The 20504-nt window shown below is 53.7% G+C and overlaps 1 protein-coding gene across 2 annotated transcripts in view; it reads left to right on the forward strand.

Annotated features, from left to right (window-relative positions):
* Positions 1–20504, forward strand: part of AP3B2 (adaptor related protein complex 3 subunit beta 2) — a 31860-nt gene that overhangs the window by 3720 nt on the left and 7636 nt on the right. Inside the window, exons 1-15 of one of the 2 annotated variants that reach the window (XM_034667826.1) lie at positions 549–696; positions 4482–4557; positions 4700–4774; positions 5081–5176; positions 9696–9856; positions 10132–10198; positions 10294–10476; positions 10566–10849; positions 11329–11383; positions 11702–11773; positions 13062–13124; positions 13460–13592; positions 13846–13955; positions 14793–14969; positions 19861–20047. In XM_034667826.1, coding sequence (XP_034523717.1) covers positions 4501–4557; positions 4700–4774; positions 5081–5176; positions 9696–9856; positions 10132–10198; positions 10294–10476; positions 10566–10849; positions 11329–11383; positions 11702–11773; positions 13062–13124; positions 13460–13592; positions 13846–13955; positions 14793–14969; positions 19861–20047 — 1720 coding nt within the window. In that variant the 5' untranslated portion in view covers positions 549–696; positions 4482–4500. Of the gene's footprint in view, positions 1–548; positions 697–4481; positions 4558–4699; positions 4775–5080; positions 5177–9695; positions 9857–10131; positions 10199–10293; positions 10477–10565; positions 10850–11328; positions 11384–11701; positions 11774–13061; positions 13125–13459; positions 13593–13845; positions 13956–14792; positions 14970–19860; positions 20048–20504 lie in introns of those variants that run through there. The other variant, XM_034667825.1, reaches the window with a different exon arrangement.

The raw sequence follows: 20504 nt of genomic DNA on the forward strand, positions 1-20504 counted from the left end.
CCCGCCCCCCCGTCTAGTGGATCGGGGCTGGTGGTGAGGAGAAGGAGGAAGAGGAAGGGGTGTATCAGAGGAGACGAGCACGGCCGGTCTCAGGCCGCGTTCTGCTCCCTGGCTGGGCCCCTGGAGCGTCCCTCAGGCCAGGCCAGGGCTCAGGGCAGCGTGAACGCGGTGTAAGGGGATCCGAGCTCGGGACGCTCGTGTTTCCTGGCTTCAGAGCGCGGCTGCCTGGCCCTCGCCTCCTCTCCCTCTAGGGCACACAAGCTGGTGCCGCGAAGATGGGGGACCCGGGGTAGCATGTGACGGGCCTGCCTGGGCTCCGGGTGCTGTGTACCCACGGCCCCTCCTCCCCCCGGCTCCCCCTGCTCCGGGGCCCGGAGAGCAGGCCCGAGGCCGGGAGGCGGGAGTGTGGGCGCTGCGGCGCAGCCCCGGGGCGGGGGCTCTTGACGGGAGCCTGTGGCATTTCTAGGAGGGGTGAGGACACCGGCTTTAGGGAACACCCAGAGTGAAAGAGGGCCGGGCAAACCCCGACTGCTCCCAGCGAGGTCGCCCCAGGAGGACCCCTCAGAAGGAGGCCCCGGAGGATCCGTGAGGCCGCGTGTATTTGATCCTAGAAGCCTGAGTTCACCCAGGAGACCGGTGGACGCTGGGGAATGAGACCAGAGCGACAGTTTGGTCCGGAGGGTGTCTGTGTCCGTGGTGTGTGTTGGGGGGCACATGGGGGGGGCAGTGCGTGGGCTGTGCGTGTCCGATGAGGGCGTGGGGGAGGACGGAGGGGGCTCGTGGGGATGCGTGTGTGTTTGCGGGTGTCTGGGGATGGTGGGTGAGGTGTGTGTCGGTGGATATGTGGGCTTTTGTGTGGAGAGTGATTTTGTGGGAAGTGTTGGAATGTGAGGTATGTGTCTGTGACTGGGTTTCTGGGGGGTTGCGGGTGTGTGTCTGCAGGGAGTTTTGGTGGGTGTGTGTGGGTTTATGTACGAATTGTATGTGTCTGGGGGTGCAAGTGTGTCTGGGGTGTGTGGATATATCTATGGGGTGTAGGTGTGAGGGTGTAGGGATGTCTTTGGGACATTGTTGTGTTTGTGGGGTGTAGGCGTTTCTCTGGGGATATGGTTATGTCTGTGGGGTGCAGGTGCGTCTGGGGGGTGTGGGTATGTCTGTGGAGTACAGGTGAGTCTGGGGTACAGCTGTGTCTGTGAGGGTGCAGGTGTGTGTGGGGTGCAGGTGTGTCTGGGGGATACAGGTGTGTCTGTGGAGTACAGGTGTGTCTGTGGGGATGTGGGGATGTCTGGGGTGCAGTGTGTCTGTGGGGGGCACAGGTGTGGGGGTGTGGGGATGTCTGTGGACTGAGGTGTGTCTGTGGGGGAGATATGGGAGTGTCTGGGGTCCATGTTGGGTGTTGGGGTGCATAGGTGTTTGTGGGGTGTGAGCTGACCGTGAGGCGTATGTATGGAGGAACCTGGCAGTTCAGTGGTGTGCGTTTGTCCACTGGGGATGGTGGTGCCTGGCTTTCATTCTCCCCACGGCCCCAGTGCTGCCCAGGCCCGGCTGAACAGTTTGTCCCACTTTCTCTACTCCCGTTGTCCTGAGCTCTGCCCCTTAGGATTTGACCACTTGGTTTGTGTTTGGGAGAGTGAGAAGATCCTCTGATTTGGGGGGCATCCCCCAAGTGAGGGAATTGTAGATCAACATGGCTGGGGCTGGAGATCATCTGCCTTCACGCGACAGCTAGCCAGGCCTCTGTGTTCCGGAAAGCATCACCTTTCTCCTCTGCTTTCCGTCAAAAAATCTGTTCAGGAAAGACACTTTCTAAAACCCTTGGAACATCCGTTTCCTAGCACAACTTCCATCCTTTCTGAATGTATGTGGGCACGCAGGCTCTTCTATAGAACGCAGCCCGAGGACCAGGCGTGTGTCATGCCGGTTCTTCTCTTCCTCTGAGCCTTCGTCACTTCCTCGTCTCTCAGCACCAGCCTCACGTTTGCCTGTCTGTGACTATCGTCACACTCTGCCCTGCTATCACTGCTCCCTCCGATTTCTGATTTTCTGTTGTTTCTAAATGTTTCACTGCTTTTTGATCTCTACTGTGGGTGATACCTTTCTAGACTGGGTTCTCCTGCCTGGGTCAACAGCTGTGGGTTATCAGAGTATCGTCTGGGAGATGAGAGAATTGTGCAGGACCCACACATAGCTGCTCAGCACATTTTGGAACTGTTGTGGCAACACATGAGCCCATCAGTTGTCCTACAGCTGTATCAGCTGTGTATAGACACATTTTTTTTCTATGAGTTTATTAATAGTTCTCTGTTCACTTCTTCGACTGCCAGCCTCTAGACCTCTGAGTATGGTTGGGCAGGTTGTTCACTGCACAAGGGCACCTGGCCAAGGAATACCAGACTATACTCCACTCATGGAATGGGGAGCAACAGCTCAGGGCTATGACTGCTTGGACGGTGGATATGCTTGCAGCAGCCCTGACAATGAATGCTGGATATAGACCTTAAATTGATATCAGTACTTTATTTTGGATATTAAATTTTTATTTGCCATATCCCAAATATTTTCCTTTTGTTGGTATTATAGGCTGGATGGTGTCCCCTTCAAATTCCTATGTTGAAGTCCTAACCCCCAGTACCTCAGAAAATGACTGTATTTGGAGAAGGGGTCTTTAAAGAGGTGATTATGTTAAAATGAGGTCATTAGGGCCCTAATCCAATCTAATTGGTGTCCTTATAAGAGGAGTAAATTTGGACACAGGGACACGCAGAGGTAAGACCAGGTGCAGATACAGGAAAACAGCCATCTACAAGCCAAGGAGAGATGTCTCAGAAGAAGCCACGCCCACTGACACCATGGCAGACTTCTAGCCTCTAAAATTGTGAGAGAATAAATTTAGGTTGTAAAAGCCACCTGGTGTGTGGCATTTTGTTACAGCAACCCTAGCAAACAAATACAGTTGCCCTGTTTGTTTCTTTTCTTAAATTTAGTTTTATATACCAAAGTTAAAAAAAAATTAAACCTTAGCCATTTGGTTACTGATCACGTTATGACCTTGAAAATAAAAATTTCCCATTCTACTTCCATATTTAAAAATCATTTCACAATTAACCATAGATGTGGGGTTTATTTTGGTCCGAGACTCGTGTACAAGTCCAATCCTTTGCTGCGTAGCAGTTCTCCCAGCAGCATCTATGTATGGGAAGGAAAGGTTCTTCCTTCTACTGTCCAGTTACTTGTTCCTAATGTATCAATCTAGATCCATTTATGAACTTGCCCCCATGACCTTTGACTTTCTATTTTTAACCTGGTACCATGGAGTTTTTGTCATGGCCATGTTTTGTGTTTGGAATCCCTGGAGGGTGAGTTGTCTGTCAGTGCTCCATTGTTCTCTTCTTTCCCCAAACTATTCTGGAGTTCTTAATCTATTAATTTTTTTTCCTCCAGGCAAATTTTGCTGCCACTTCAGGAAGTTTGACAAAATGCCTTCATTGAAATTTCAATGGACATTGCATGGAATTTATGTATTGGCCCAAGGACTATCTCTATTCCCTTCAGCTGCGTGCAAGGGGGCATTTATCAAATCTTCATATAGTTCTCCCAGGAGGGTTTTATAACATCCTGGAATCACTGTTGAATGTTAAGTGACAGCACTGGCTTTTGTTGTGAGGCCATCTCCGTAGATTCTGGAGCTCCTGGGACCCACCCAGTCCTTGGAGTGAGGTCAGTCTGTGGAGTCTGGGCCTGGGAACACACCTGGGCCGGGGCAAGAACATCCTCTTCCTGTTTTGACACCAGCTCCTTTTCACGAGCTCCAGATCCTTCCCATCTCTCTGACTGGCCATTTTCTGGGCGGGTTCTGTACCTTTCCCACCCCAGACCGTTCCTTTTGGCTTCTGGCTCTAGGTCCCTGGCTGTATAGGTATCCTAGGGCTGCTGGAACAAAGTGCCATGGGTGGTTTAGAACAACAAATGTATTGTGTCATGGAGCCAGAGCCTAGAAGTCCAAAATCAAGGTGTCAGCAGGGCCATGCTCCCTCTGAAACCTGTAGGGGGATCCTTCCTCGCCCCTTCCTGGCTTCTGGTGGGTTCCTGGCAATCCTTGGTGGTCCTTGACTTGTAAGTGGATCACTCCAGTCCTCTGTCTTCACCTGGCATTCTCCCTGTGTCTCCCTCTCCGCATGACTATCTTCTTAGAAGAACACCAGAAATACCGTGTCAGCCATACCGGTGTGACTTCATCCTCGTTAGAACTGCCGCAACTCTGTTTCCAAAGAGGGTCACATTCTGGAGTGCTGGGGGTCAGGACTTCAACATATCTTTTTTAAGGGAGACCCAGTTCAACCCGTACCATGGGCTGGCCCACGTTTCTCCCGACCCCAAGTCCCCTGCCCACGTCGCTTCTTTCTGCCAGGATCCTCCTGACAGATATCCCCGCTCCCACCCTCATACCCTCTGCTGACCTCCTGTGCCTCCCCACCCCTCAGGCATGATGACCTGAAGGAGATGCTGGACACCAACAAAGATTCCCTCAAGCTGGAGGCCATGAAGAGGATCGTGGCTGTGAGTGGGGAAGGACGTCCTCGGGGCGGGGGGCTGGCAGGCAGGGATCAAAGAGCAGCTCTCCTTGGCTCCTTGTGGACCTTCCCCTAATAAGTGTGGGCCTCCTGCCCTTTCCTCCCCCTCCCTGGACCCCACCATCCAGATGATCGCCCGGGGAAAGAATGCCTCAGACCTGTTTCCCGCTGTGGTGAAGAACGTGGCCTGCAAGAACATAGAGGTGAGCACCCCCCAGGGAGGGTCCTCTCACGCCCACCGCCATCCGGAATAAACTCCCGCTGGTTGGGGTGAGGAGGAGAGCAATCCAGCCCCTGGGGGTCTGACTGGCTCAGAATGCCCCGATTCAGGAGAAGACACTGTTTATATGTCCCTGAACCAGACGTGGGTCCGAGTGAAGGACCCGGGGCACACTGGGGACACTCTCCCCCCACCGGAAGAATTTATCCACATGACCACAGCTGCCAGGCAACGACATCTCACGGGGCAGGGGGGGTGCCAGTCCCGCTGAGATACCCGCTCTCCCCAGGTGAAGAAGCTTGTCTACGTGTACCTGGTGCGCTACGCCGAAGAGCAACAGGACCTGGCCCTGCTGTCCATCTCCACCTTCCAACGCGGCCTCAAGGTCAGAGGTCTCCGGTTGCCTCCCTGGCGCCCCGGGTCTTGTGGACGCTGTGTTCCAGGAGCAGGCCCAGGGAGAGGCCGGTGCCTGGGGGAACAGCCTGGAGGCCCGTTCCTACCTGCCTAGCGTGGGGAGGGTCCGTCAGAAGAGGACCAGCGGGACCCTCAGAGGGTGGAGGCCAGCTCAGAAGGGGCATGAGACACGGAGTGGGTGCCCAGAGACCGTGGCGCTCCTCCTCTGAGGAGCCTGTGATAATGGCTGCCGCAAACAGGAACCACTTGAGCCCCTGAACGTGGAGAGCCCTGGGCTCCCTCCCCCGTTGGTGTAAGGGAATTACGGCCCACAGCCAGCAGAAGTGAACCTCCTTAAGACAGGATTCTGTGAGGGGGCGGCTGACCTGGCTCCTGGCCTCTGTGTTTCAGAGCCTTGGCACCGGCAGGGGCTCCTAGTCTGGTTTCTGTGGAGAACAATGACTTTGGAACTTGGGAAGGAGGGCAGAAGGGGTTACTGAAAACAAATGAGCTCTCCCTGGAGGAAAACAGCGAAGTTTACCCTGTAGGAGAGCGGCCTCAGACAGGGGGCTTGGGTTCAAAAGTCAGCGCAGATGCCATAAACACATGACCGTCCATTTCCAGTGAGTTCAGTTCAACCGATTATTCCTCTAGAGTTGAAACAAGGTGATCGTTCTTCTTTCTTCTTTTTTTTAAACTTATTTATTTTCTAGAGAGAGAGCATGGGCGGGAGGGGCAGAGGGAGAGAGAGAGTCCCCAGCAGACTCCCCACTGAGCATGGAGCCCGATGCGGGGCTCGACTCCAGGACCCTGAGATTATGACCTGAGCAGAAACCAAGAGGTCCGAGGCTTAACCCACTGCACCACCCAGGCGTCCCAAGGGGCTGGTTCTTCTGTTTAGCATCAGAAGTGGTTGACTTGCCTTAGATGCCCCAGTGGATGCAAAACACCCGCTTTTATTTATTTATTTATTTATTTATTTATAAAGATTTTTTATTTATTTATTCGACAGAGATAGAGACAGCCAGTGAGAGAGGGAACACAAGCAGGGGGAGTGGGAGAGGAAGAAGCAGGCTCATAGCAGAAGAGCCTGATGTGGGGCTCAATCCCATAACGCCGGGATCACGCCCTGAGCCAAAGGCAGACGCTTAACTGCTGTGCCACCCAGGTGCCCCAAAACACCCGCTTTTAAAGACTGGATCACGTCTGTTGTACTGAAAGGCTCTTGGAGGCATGTAGAAATTGAAATTACCTAGGGGCGCCTGCGTGGCTCAGTTAGTTGAGCATCTGACTTGATTTTGGCTCAGGTCATGATCTCAGGGTCATGGGATAGAGCCCCTCATCGGTCTCTGCACTCACAGGGGAGCCTGCTTGGGATTCTCTGCCCCCTCGTCTGTCCCTCCCCTGCCTTCTCCCCCTCCCTAGGAAAAAAAAAAAAAAGAAATCACCTAAGGGAAGGGGCGTAGGAATGGCCCAGGGGCTGAATCCCCTCATACTATTTAAACTGAATATTATCACCTTTTGTTTTGCATATGACACGCACTGGTGCTAGCATCCACTGTGTGCTTTTCTGGCCGGTATATCTCAAGGATCCAGAAGACAGTATCACTGCCATTCTGTTCTCTCTCCACTTAAGCGTTTCCGGCACTGATTATAACCACTAATTCCCGTAGTCTTCCCACACATTTAGTTCACATTCCAGTGAGAGCACCTCTGAAGGGTCCAGCTCACCTTGTCATGTCCACTCGTTCTGTAGGTCGCTGGGCAGCCTGAGGACTGACTGCCCAGATCCGGGCTCAGCCCTGGGTCCCTGTGCCGTGGCCAGCAGGAGAGGCTGACCGCGTCTGCTCCTCTGAGATGGGGTAGCAAGCATGGCCACAGGCATGTACCGTTCATTCAGGCCACAATACCTGGGTATCTCTATGCTGCGCATCTGTGCTAGGTTAATTTTTAAAGTCAAAACCATAGGATCGATCTATCTAGATTGGCGACTGATCTTTTGATTTGAATCAGGGTTAAATCATTTTATAAGAACCATTCTAGGAGTTTTGCACATCGACCTGCAGGCTTTACAGTCTGGCCCTTTTCCCCTTTGAGAAAACCAGAGCCCCCTTAGTCCACTCAATGCAATGATTTCCTTAGAACAGTGGTCAGCAAACTTTTTCTGTGAGCCGCCAGACAGTAATTTAGACTTTGTAGGCCACATAGCCTCAACCCTGCAACCATTCAACTCTGCCCTTGAAGTGTGTAAGAAGCCATAAATGAGTGGGCCTGGCCAAGTTCTAATAAATTTTTATTGATAAAAAAGTCAGGAGACAGATTTGGCCTGAGGGCTGTAGTGTCCCAACCTTTGCTCTAGAACATGTCTGACAGCTCATCTCCAGCGACAGAGATGTCACTCTTTCATAAGGCAACTCGCTGCATCTTAAGACAACTATAACTTCTTTTTTAAATCGTTATATTCTGTCAAAACCTCCATAGCTATAATTTTTTAAAATTTATTTCAGACTCCCAAAAGGCACAAAGAATAATATAATGAGTATCTATATGCGAAGCGTAAGAAATGGAAAATTTATCAACAGCTAAAGCCCCCTGTGTCTCTTGTCTTGTTTATCATTCATGTGCATGTTTTTATTCTCTTACTACTCATTTATGCATTCCTAAATAATATATAATATTGTTCTGTAAATCATATCACATGATATCTGTGTTCCTCTAAAACTCATTTTCCTACTATTGTTAATGACTCTGGGCTCTCCTACACATTAGAACCATTCACTTCCATCAAGGATTCTCCCTTCTTTTTATCAATCCAGGCTGAGACTGTGTTTGCTTTCTTAGCAGCCCACATATGTGGTTGGCTCAGTTCAGACAAACTTCCAGTGGGTAGATAATCTAGGTCTCCCTACAGCCTGTCTTGATGCAGTTGGTCCCTTGAATCCCCTATGAAACCCTATTACAGTTCATTTTATTGGTTTCGCACAGCGCCCAGTTCAGGGTGATTCTGAATCTTAGTTCTTATCCTCTTGATTTTGTGTCTTCCTCCAAGATGTTGAGTCGCTGCACAGACCAGGGCAACAGACTGGGTCCCATGGTGTATCATGTTTCCAGGATGACGCCAATCTGTTAATAAACCTTCCCCAAGTACGATGTTTTACCAAGTTGTGGATCCACCTAACTGTACAGTCAGCTGGCATTTTCCTATCTTGCTAGAAAGGATCTTATTCAATAGCAGAAAAATTTCTTAACACCTTTTACTTGCAAAGGGCTGTGGAGCTACAGAGACAAAATAGACATGAATTCTGCTCTTAAAATGTTTGCATATTGGGGCGCCTGGGTGGCACAGTGGTTAAGCATCTGCCTTCGGCTGAGGGCGTGATCCCGGCGTTATGGGATTGAGCCCCACATCAGGCTCCTCCGCTATGAGCCTGCTTCTTCCTCTCCCACTCCCCCTGCTTGTGTTCCCTCTCTCACTAGCTGTCTCTATCTCTGTCAAATAAATAAATAAAATCTTTTAAAAAAAAATGCTTGCATATTAAGTGAAACAAAAGACCTGCATCAAAAATGGCCAGCCAGGAAATGCTACACCAATGCCTTTCTAAAATTGAGATCCACAATGTTAATATCGACCAGCCTCGTTACTCTATCAAAAAGGAAAATGGTTTTTTTTAAAGTAACTTCGTGTGAATCCATAATGATTTCCAAATAAAAGGGAAAAAATAGGTTAGAGCAGTAGATAGGATATAATTTGACTCTAAGAAAATACAGACTCCTGCTTTTTAAATAAGTACTTCTAAACCATGTGTTTAAAAATCAGTTCTAGAATTTTGACAAGGATTACCATCACTGTGCCCTGTCATTGCATGGATCTTCTCTTTCTCCATTTTAGAACATCAGGGAGGCATCTGCCCATTACTGTGCTGGCACCTCTCCCGTTGTCCACCATTCTCTAAAATTCACAGCAATTTACAGCTAGTGCTGCTGCTGTTGCTCTCGCATGATCGCAATGCACTGTGTCTAAGGCTCTTCTCAGGTGTGTATTGGATACAACAGGAGCAAAGAGGAGGGGCCTACGCACCTATTTTAAACACTGGAGAAAGAGGAAGAAGAGCAACATTTGGGAGGTTGCTGGGGGGGGAGGAGTGCTAATGATGAACTCTGGAAAGGAGGCCAGTGTGAACTTGCTGGCAGTCACCTTTGGCATAAATACAAAGACACCCCCCCCCCAACTCCCACCCAAGGACCAGCAGGTGTTTCAGGAACTTTAGGTATTCTAAAAGACTTTTTGTCTTCCTGAAAGTGAAGCAACCCGTCGCCACGACTGTTCCAGTGTCAGAGTTCTGCAGTGGGTCCAAGAGTCAGTTATCTCAAGTGGTGCCCCTCAGGTCCCTAGCATTGGCACATTGTTCAGGGAGTCAGGGAGGCAAGAACCGCTGGCAGCTAGGGACAGTGAGTTCCATAGGTGTGGCCTTTGTGCTCTCTCAGGGCTCTGCCTCCACCTCTGTTCCTAGGACCCCAACCAGTTGATTCGTGCCAGTGCCCTCCGCGTCCTCTCTAGCATCCGGGTGCCCATCATCGTGCCCATCATGATGCTGGCCATCAAGGAAGCTGCCTCGGACATGTCACCCTACGTGCGGAAAACAGCTGCTCATGCCATTCCTAAACTCTACAGGTGTGTCCCAACCCAGCCCTTTCCTCCTCAGGGGAGTGGTTCCCAAGCCCCCGGCCCACCTCTGGGCTCTCCCAAGCCTTGCAGATTGCGCTTTTACACTGTGGATGGTTTAAGATGGTTTGGGGGAACTGATAGCGATGGAGGACAGTGGGGGTGGCAGGTCACACCTCTACCAGTAAGGTTGGGGTGGGGGAGGTGAGCACAGTTTGGGCAGACATTGGGAAGATTGGAGATGGGGGGGAGAGGCAACTCCCTCGCAACCGTTTCTCTTTCAGTTTGGATTCTGACCAGAAGGACCAGCTGATCGAGGTCATTGAGAAGCTTCTGGCCGACAAGACCACGGTGTGTACATGGGCACGCACGGATGGGTGGTGGAAAGGAGCGGGAGTCCCTCTGCCCTTCTTGTTCACCCTCTCTTGCCACTGTCCGTTCCCCAGCTGGTGGCGGGCAGCGTGGTGATGGCCTTTGAGGAGGTGTGCCCGGAGCGCATCGACCTGATTCACAAGAACTACCGGAAACTCTGCAACCTGCTCATCGACGTGGAGGAGTGGGGCCAGGTGGTCATCATCAGCATGCTCACCCGCTACGCGCGCACGCAGTTCCTGAGCCCCACCCAGAACGTGAGTGCGCCCGGGCCCCCCAGCGTGGGCAGAAGGGCGGCCGGGAGGAGGCGCCCACCGCCTCCGCCCGCCTCCCCGTCTCCGCCTAGGAATCGCTGCTGGAGGAGAACCCCGAGAAAGCCTTCTACGGCTCGGAAGAGGATGAGGCCAAGGGCCCGGGTTCGGAGGAGGCGGCCAACACAGCGCTGCCGGCCCGCAAGCCCTACGTCATGGACCCCGACCACCGGCTGCTGCTGCGCAACACGAAGCCGCTGCTGCAGAGCCGCAGCGCCGCCGTGGTCATGGCGGTGGCGCAGCTCTACTTCCATCTGGCGCCCAAGGCGGAGGTGGGCGTCATCGCCAAGGCGCTCGTGCGCCTGCTGCGCAGCCACAGGTGCGTGCCGCCCGCCCACGCGGGGAGGGGTGGGGGGGCCGGTCCGCCCCGCCCACACCGCGGACTGTCCCGCCCCCGCCCCGCCCACACGGGGGATGGATGGGTGGGTGGGCTGGCCCGCCCCGCCCACACTAGGGGCTGACCTGCCTCCGCCCCGCCCACAGGGGGATGGGTGGGTGGTCCGGCCGCCCACACCGCGGACTGTCCCGCCCCTGCCCCGCCCACATGGGNNNNCTGACCTGCCTCGGCCGGCGCCGCCTACTGGGGAGGGGTGGGCAGGCCCCCCCAGCTTTTCTCCGACCCTGGGTGCATACATCACGCCCCACATCTTACCCCACAGCCCCCGCCCCCACCCCATTCATGCCCTCCCCCCACTGGCGCCCTCCCCTCCCTCCTATTTGGCCCACCTCCCTTCCCTCCCCTCGCTGGCCCTTGTCCGGGGGAGGGGCCCAGGTACCCCTGACCTGTCCTCTCCGTAGTGAGGTGCAGTACGTGGTGCTCCAGAACGTGGCCACCATGTCCATCAAGCGCCGGGTGAGCACGTTCTGCGCGTGCAATCCGATGAGCGAAGCGTGTGGGTGTGGGCGCCCACGGGGAAGGGCAGGCTGGGGGATGCCTTAGCTGTGCAGAGCGTGGCAAAGGGGAGACCCCCAAGCGCAGGAGGATGAGCAGGGCCTGGATCCTGAGGGCCGCTGGGGGAGGAAAACCCGCAGAAGAAAGACGCGGTCAGATCTGAGAGGGAGGTGGGAAGGACAGAGCTGCGGCAGGAAGGATCCTGCGCCCGGGGTCAGGGGAGGTGGGGCAGGTCTAGGGCTGCGATGGAGCTCCCCGGGGCCGCCTCTCTTGCGCCAGGGTATGTTCGAGCCCTACCTGAAGAGCTTTTACATCAGATCCACCGACCCCACCCAGATCAAGATCCTGAAGGTGAGTGATGGACGGACGTGCACGCCGCCTTTCCGCCTCACTCCCACCCCCGCCGACCCACTCGGATATCCACGTGGCCACCGTGGTGCCTGCCTGTTTCTGGGGCTGGGCCCATGGCTGCTCCAGCCAGAAGTGTTTGCTCAGGAAGCCAGGCTGCTGAGAGTGGAAAGGGAACTGCTCTTGGCCTATCACCTGTTAGACATCTGCCACTTTCTGCACGTAAAGTAGCCTGATTTTCATAGTAAACTCGGGAAATATACATTTTCTCCATCTTATAAGAACATAGACCCAAGGTCACTAGCGCAGAGTCAGTCCTGCTGACTCCAGAATTCCTCCTTTGCCCCCACTGGGGTCTCCTGTCTTCCACCCACAGTATTCCTTTCCCCACACATCTACCCCCTCCCGCTTTCACGCACATACACCCACGGAAGAAGTGTCAGGAGCCCGTACCCACATTCCATTCCTGCTCTGCCTCCTCATTGCTGAGTAACTTCATTCAGCAGCAGTTAACCCTGACTCTCCGAACATCTATGCATCAGTCACAGCTGGGTCTAGGGGTATGAGAGATGGCAAACTCATCAGACACCTTGCCCTTTGGAGCTTACAGTCTAGTGGGGTGAGGAGGAGACACTGAGCAGCTAATCACAAAACAAATGTGAAAATCCACTTGAGAAATGTGGTAAGAAAGAGAAGTGCAGAGGGCTGTCAGAGCATAGAGTAGGAGGCCCTGATCTAGTCTGGCGTCAGGGAAGCTTTCCTCCAGGAGGTGAGGCTTGAGCTGAGGCCTGAGAAACGAACGTGAATTGTCTAGGTGAATGCAGGGACAGGAATGGCAAGAACTGCTTCACACAGAAGAAACAATAGATGCAAAGGCCCTGAGGCAGGAAGAGGTCTGATGAAAAGCCAGTATGACTGTGGTGTTTAGGGCAAGGGGGAGAGCAGTGTGAGAACAGAGGTAGAGCAGTCAGCTCATTCAGGATTTACAGACCACGGCAAGGATGTTTCTCTTTATCCTGAAAACAGGGGGCATTGTTCTCAGTGGAGGTGGAGCGGTGGCGTGCTCATGCTCCCTCTAAGCCCTCTCCGTCAGAGAATCCATGTAAGAGGCAAACTGGTCCTCCTGCATTTTGGACAAGCTTCACAATCTGTCATTTCCTTCTTCAGTTTAAGGATGATGCAGGGCTGTCCGTAGGCTTGTTTTCCGGTCTGTGAAGTGTGTTTGGAATGAGGGGTTATGAAAGCACAGAAAGCCCACTGGCCACCCTGCCCATTTTCTGCCTCCCTGCAGCTGGAAGTGTTGACCAACCTGGCCAATGAGACCAACATCCCTACCGTCCTACGGGAATTCCAGGTACGGATCAGAGCCCAGCTCCCAGGAGAGGGACCCAAGGAGGCCCTGCAGCTCCTTGTGCTCAGTGACAATTGTCCTGATGGGCCGCCCTTCTCTTAAGAGCCCGAAGCAGAGAAACGGTTGTCTTAGACCTCCTCCCAGGGTCTTCCGCTGGCTTTGGGCCAGGGAATCACTGCATGATGGGTAAGGGTGTCACTCCCTCTCCCAGAGTTTAATCTCTGGCATGACAAGTCATTGAATAAGGGGTGACAGGCTTCCCCGAAGGTCACCCTCAGGCCTGCAGAATCACGGAGGGTCACTGCCAGCAGAGGTCACTCTGTCGTGGTGTCCCACAGACCTACATCCGCAGCATGGACAAGGACTTTGTAGCAGCCACGATCCAGGCCATCGGACGCTGTGCAACCAACATAGGCCGAGTCCGTGACACCTGCCTCAACGGCCTGGTACAGCTGCTGTCCAACCGTGACGGTCAGTGTTTGTCTGTGTGTCCACCTGTGATGAGCAGAGGGTATCCGCCTGTCCGTCCGGGCGCAATGCGTGTTCATCTGTCGGTCCACCTCAGTTAGCGTCTCAGTGTTGCTACGTCTCTGAGGGCCACTGGAGGAGTGCGGGGGGTGTGTGGAAGAGAGCCAAAGGTCCGGGGGCATTGCAGGCGTGCGCGTCCCCCCACGCGTGGCCATCTGACCGCCCTGGGGCCCACACCTGATTTCCCGGCGCCCAGAGCTTGTGGTGGCCGAGTCCGTGGTCGTCCTCAAGAAGCTGCTGCAGGTGCGGCCCGCACAGCACGGGGACGTCATCAAACGCCTGGCAAAGCTCACAGACAGCATCCAGGTGAGGCGGTAACCCGCTTTCCCTCCCATCCCAGCATCCTCCCTGGGATTTCAAAACCCTGTCAGTAAACGCTCTAGCCTTCCACACCTTCCATACTGGCTCCGAAAGGTCTGCAGGCGGAAAGGGGGAAAGAGGGGGCCAAGATTCCCTTTCCCCTTGAGGGTCCCTCGCTGAGCTCCAGGGCCTGTACCACCCACCGCTCGTGTTTTCTCTGAAGCTCTGGCCGAACGGGGCTGATTGACAGACCTCGTGGTTTTCTGTTGCACTGCTAAGTTGAAACATTCAAATGAGGCATTCCTTGAAGCTTCAGGAAGAATAACATGGAAGTAAAACACCAGAAAATCAGTCTTCTAAACCAAACCAGGACTGACTTTGGGGCTTGAAAGCTGTGCCCAGGCTAGTGAACTCCTAGAGAAGAGGGGAGACGCTGCCCAGGAAATGCTCACCTTTTATTTTTTTTATTTTTTTTAAATTTTTTTTAAAGATTTTATTTATTTTATTTATTTGACAGAGATAGAGACAGCCAGCGAGAGAGGGAACACAAGCAGGGGGAGTGGGAGAGGAAGAAGCAGGCTCATAGCAGAGGAGCCTGATGTGGGGCTCGATCCCATAATGCCAGGATCACGCCCTGAGCCGAAGGCAGACGCTTAACCACTGTGCCACCCAGGCGCCCCTCACCTTTTAATCTCTCCCCCACCAACTCCCTGGCCCATTTCCAGAGAACTCCACTGTTCATGGGCTAGCGCAGATGGAAGGAAAGCCATTTCCCTGGCAGGCCACACACCCACGCACATGTCCGCACGTACCCCAGTCCTGACCCCTCTCACGTACCTGCAGGTGCCCATGGCCCGAGCCAGCATCCTGTGGCTCATTGGCGAGTACTGTGAGCACGTCCCCAAGATTGCACCTGATGTCCTGAGAAAAATGGCCAAGTCCTTCACGGCAGAGGAGGACATTGTCAAGCTGCAGGTCATCAATCTGGCAGCCAAGCTCTACCTGACCAACTCCAAGCAGGTAAGGATTGAGAGATGCCCCCTGACACGTGCTGGGCCCCAGGAACGGCCCAAGCAATAAGCCGTGGGCCCTCAGCAGGCAGGTGTGGACTCCAGCATCTCTTTCTAAAGAGAGTTCAGGGCAAGTGTCTAGTGTATCTAGGTAACCAGTGTCCTCCCAGTGTCCACAGCTACTCTGAGGACCCAAGGGCCGCTAGGGATGGTGGCCATAGTTGAAGAGGCTCTCCTATGGGGCTGTGACCAGTCTGCTTATGTGAGCGTTCCTGCTTGCTGCCTTTGGGACAATAGGGCCGTAAAGAACCACAGTGGAGTGGGACTGAGGGAAGGGCCAGTGATGACGGTCACTGGTGGGAGAACATGACTCCTAGGAGATGTGGTCGGTCCTTCCTCCCAAAGCGTAGCAGTGTTTGGCCAGTCTGTGCTCGGGCTGGGGTGGTACTGGTCTTCATTGTCGTTCTCAAGGTTAAAGGTTATGAGAGGTACCATAGGCAAGGGCATGGCTCAACTACGCTGGGTATCAGGATATTAAAAGTTTATTGAGTGTCCAGGAGATTGTCCTAAGAATAAAGTGTAATGTGCAGAGTTTTCAAGGTGTTGGAGAGGCCAAGCACTATGACTGTTCCCACACTCACTGCCCCTCTCAGTTACGTGAGGTAGGGATCGGCAAACTATCACCCGTGGACTAAATCTGGCCTGCTGCCTGTGTTTGTAAATAAAGTTTTATTGGGACACAAGCATGTTCATTTGTTTATTGTAGATTTTGTGCCACAGCAGCAGAGTTGCCTCGTTGTGAGGGCGCATAGGGTCCACAAAGTCTAAAATAGTTACTCTCTGCCCTTTCTGGAAAAAGTTTGGTGACCTGTAGGGCTGAGTATCTGGGCAGGTGGCTGGGGTCAGCAGCGTGGCTGCACCCTGGAGATGGTGACGTCCCTGCCTGCAAGTGGCCTCTTTGCCATCCCATCGAGTCTTTGGATGGTGGCACTTGTGTTTCCTCAGCGGCTCCTTTGATCCCTGGTGGCTCTGGTGGGCCCCAGGGACTTAAGCTGGGGAGGCAGGGCCATCAGGGCCTGGGCCGCTCATCAGGAGTCGGAACAGGCAGCAGTCACGCATGGGAGCAATGAGGGACGGGGTCTGTGAGTGACAGAATTGTTGGAGAAGCAGGTTGGAAAGAGAAGTTAGAGCACTCGCTGAACAAATATTAGTGTGCCTCCTTTGTTCAGAGGGGAGGAAGGAACAGGTGGGAGGAACATTTGAAAAGATGAAGCGTGTGGGTGGGGAGCCACGCAGATGGGCTGAGGACCAAGCAGGACTCCTGAGCCCCGGATGGTGATGTGTGATGTCTGATGTCGGCAGGTTCTCATAAGCCCGGGTGTGTCCCCAGGGCATTGCCCCAAGCTGTCACTGTAGGCTGCACGTGTATTTGCTCGTTGCTTCGTTTAACAGAGGTTTCCTGAGCGCTCACAATGCCTGGCGCTGTGGTGTGTCCTGGGATGATGACAGTGAACGGGACATGTGTACTGGCCTCCAAATGCTCGCAGCCAAGTAGGGGAAGCAGTGCAAGGCACAGAGCAGTAAGAACGGGCTGGCACAGGAGTGTGGGTACGGCCAGCGGAACCCCTCTCCTGGACAGGACACGGGGGCTGCCCCCCGCAGGGCAACCGCGTAGGCTGTTCAGGCAAATGGACCCTGACTCCAGGCGTCCTTCACCTGAACGTGGGTCCTCCCAGGCACAGGCCCTTTAGGATGGTTCTTTGATTCAATAAAGAGAGCTTTTCTCCTCCCTCCGATCCTCCGTTTTTCCATTTTTTTCCCTTCCCAGCCTGTTCTCAGAGTGGTGGAAAAAAGGGAATCGTTGGCATACCCGGAAGGGGGAGGTTTGGTTGTGCATATGGATGTGCGTGCAAAATAGTGGTGATGCTTCCCCCCCCCCCGCCCCCCGGTTCCATGGGTGACCATTCTGGGCCTGCTAAGGGCCACAGCAATCCCAGCCATTCCCAGCTTACTGGCGCCCAGCACGTGCCGGATCGTGGCCCGGGCCGAGAGGATGGCCGTAGCCCTGCCTGCTCAGGCTCGGCGGGTAGTCAGGTTCCAGGCCAGAGGCCACAAAAGCTCTGATAATAATGTACTGACAGAGGGCTTGGGGTGGCAGCAGCAGGGAAGGTGGGCCTCACAGCACCTGGGGTCTGACACCCGGAGCAACTTTTGGCAGTGCGGGCGGTGCGTTTGCTTTTTGTATGCCGGCTGAGATGGGTGGGAGGAGGGTCAGCTAGGAGCATGGTGGGAGCTCAAATCTGGCTTCCACAGTAGATGGAAGCTTTTGATAAAGTTCCACAGAATTTAAAAAAAGAAAAAAGGAACTTTTTTTTAACATCTTAATGGTCATGCATGATTGTCATAACATATTTGGAAAACCCAGAAAAATAATAATTAAAATTTAAAGTAACCATAGGTCTACCACTTAGAAAAGATCACCATTAATCTTATATTTCTTTAGCTTTTAAAAAAGCATTTCTGGTGCTTGTATATGGTCATTCAAAAGTTGCACATTGGTGTCTTGTTCAATATTTTAACTTTTCATTTCTGTTTCCTTCCAATGCCTTTGTGATTGAGAAAGGGGTTTCCCATTCATAGATCAATTAAGAATTTCACCTATAATTTCCTCTAGATTTCAATTTTTGTATTTTTTAATCCATCATAGTAGTTTTCTCTTGATGTCTAACAAGTTACCGTAAACTTAGGGGCTTAAAACAATGTGCTTATTTTCTCACAATTTCTGTGGGTTGAGAGTCAAGGCATGACTTCATTGGGTCGCATGCAAGGCTACCATTGAGATGTTGGTGAAAGCTGGGTTTCCATCTGGGGCTCTGTGGGGAAGGGTTTGCTTCCAAGTTGGCACGGTTGGTGCTTGGATGCAGTTCCTTGGGATGGTGGGACAGAGGCCTTGGCTTCTTGCTGGAGATTGCCCTCAGTTCGAGAGACCGCCCTCAGTTCCTCGCCAAGGGGGGCTCCCAACACAGCTGCTTATTTTTTCAAAGAAACAGGGAAAAAGGTCTCTAGGGCAAGTCTTACATAATGAAACTTAATCATGGGTTTACGTTTCACCCCCGTCACCTTTGCCATAGCCTATTGGTCAGAAGCGAGTTTCAGGTCTTGCCCACACTCACGGAGAGAGGATTACATAAAGACATGAGCACCAGGAGGCAGGGATTGTGGGGGAGGACCTTAAAATCGGTGTGCCACGTCCATCTAGACCTTATTTTTATACGTGAGGTCAGGATGTATTCTGTTTTCGTGTTTTGAAGAGCCAGTGTCCCAGTGTGATTTAACAGGTGGTTGCAAGGTAGCGGGTATGTTGACATCAGTTCTTGAAAAGGACTCCATGTTCTCCACTTCAAAGTCCCCCCTGGAAGCTGGAGCCTACTGGTCCATGGGAACCTTGTTCCATTCTCGGTGCCCTGATGCAGGTCTCTTAGGCCCTCTTGAGCCGCCCGTAAAGCCTGCACATCCTGGCTGAGCGATGAGGGTCTTGGTGGTGCAGACTGGATGCTATGATTGCTGGTGAATGGGTCCTTGGGACGGAGAAGGGTAATGAATCATTATAAGCAAATCCCGCGGTGACAAGGGTGGTGAACCAGCCCCTTCCTGTGTTGGTTGTTGATACACAGTTAAGACTGCAGACAGGTGGCTCCAAATCCTTAACACTTCTTTCCAGAGCTAGGCAGGGACTTGGGGGATGGAGAGTCTGATCAGCCAGCTGGGAAGGCTATAGAAGGGAAATCAGCAGCTCCCCCAGGGTTACCTGAGTCAGCCGTGTCCTTGGCCGGATGGCCATAAACCTCAGGAAAGACCAGGGTAGGTTCTGGACTCCCTCTGCTCGTTCCTGCTGCCCCAGGCACTCTGGCTGTGGGGACGTGAGGTCTGTGTACTTGGTGGTTCCGACTGTCTTGCTCACAAGAGGCGGAGAGCTGGACGGGGGTAACTGTCTTCCGTCAGCAGGGAGGTGGTGCCTGGGAGCAGGCGGATGGCCGGCTCTGGCGGGCCCAGGCCTAGAAGCCACGCTGACTGACTTCTTCGCCTGAGGGAAGTCACTTCCAACTCTGCTTCTCCTCTGGAAGTGGGGGCAGCGGCGCCTACCCTCAGAAGGGCTGTGACATTACAGGAGATCGCGTGAAGCCCCTTACACAGCGCACAGTGCTAGCAGGCCTCCATAAGTGACGTCTGCTGCCTGTCAGGCTATGGACTTGGGGCAGAGTAGGCCAGGATCAAGGCAGAAGTCAAGATTTTGGGTCCTGGGATGTGGCTGCCTCCATTGTAGACAGTGGACCCCACAGGAGTCCTGCAAACCCATAGGCAACTGCAGTTTGCTCTGATCTCATTAGAACCCTCTAGGGGAGGTCACAGCCTCTGAGACGCTGGGCTGCTCAGAATGTACCATGTGGGTCAATGGGGCATGAGGACAGCCCCTGCCAAGGGGATCCCCACGTGTCCCCAACTCTTCTGTTGTCTACTTTTCCTCTGTGTGGTGGAGGCTGGGAACTGTGAGATTTCCAGTAGAATGTTCCAGACCTCTGCTCACCCTGGCACCCTACAGTAACGAGGCTGGCCCGGCCTGGAGTAGGGGAGGTAGGAGCCGGGCCTGGGACAGTGGGGACCCCAGCCTGAGAAAGAATGGAGGCCACGGCCAAGAGGGAGGAGATGCCAAAAGGGTGACTTCTGCTGGGGGCATGGCAGTTGTCGGAGCTGGGGTCAGGAGCAGGGCCGGGGATGGGAGGGGAAACGCAGAGCAGTACAACCGCAGGTGGGAGGGGGAGTGGTGGAGGCAGCTGGCCGGCAAGTGTCAGTTTATGGAATCTGCTGCAGGGCCCCCCTTGTCCCCACCTCTCGTCCCCCAGACCAAGCTGCTGACCCAGTATGTGCTGAGTCTGGCCAAGTACGACCAGAACTATGACATCCGTGACCGAGCACGCTTCACCCGGCAGCTGATTGTCCCCTCAGAGCAGGGGGGAGCCCTCAGCCGCCATGCCAAGAAGCTCTTCCTGGCACCCAAACCAGCCCCCGTCTTGGAGTCATCCTTCAAAGGTGGGAGCTGAAATCAAGGGTGACCTCCTGGGGTAGGGGGAGGAATTGGCCAGGACCCCAGAGCCAGATTGTGACCCTGAGGTCCCAGTCTTAGCCAGACATCAGGACTACTGGAGAAATGCCATCCCCCCAGCCCACCCCTTTTGCCTGTCCTGCAGCTCCTGGGGCTTACTCACCCACTCAGCCACAACCAGCACCAGCATCATCTTGCCTGAGCTCCTGCCCTCCCTTCCAGCATGGGCTCCTGGCTCCTCTCCTGTCGGGCTCCCCTGTCCACCTCCCTCCCTGAGCCAGCACTAGATAGTGAGATGTAAATACCAAGGGCCCAGGAAGGCAGGAAATCAAACAGCATTCAGAGGAGACGTGTCTGTTTGTAAGGGTCCTGAGAAAGAAGTTGCCGGCACTCTGGGCTGTCCCTAGAGCTCAGCCCAAATGCTGGGCCTTCCGCCTTGCCTCT

This window comes from Ailuropoda melanoleuca, chromosome 9, assembly GCF_002007445.2.
Source record: "Ailuropoda melanoleuca isolate Jingjing chromosome 9, ASM200744v2, whole genome shotgun sequence".
In the NCBI taxonomy this organism is placed as follows: Eukaryota; Metazoa; Chordata; class Mammalia; order Carnivora; family Ursidae; genus Ailuropoda; species Ailuropoda melanoleuca.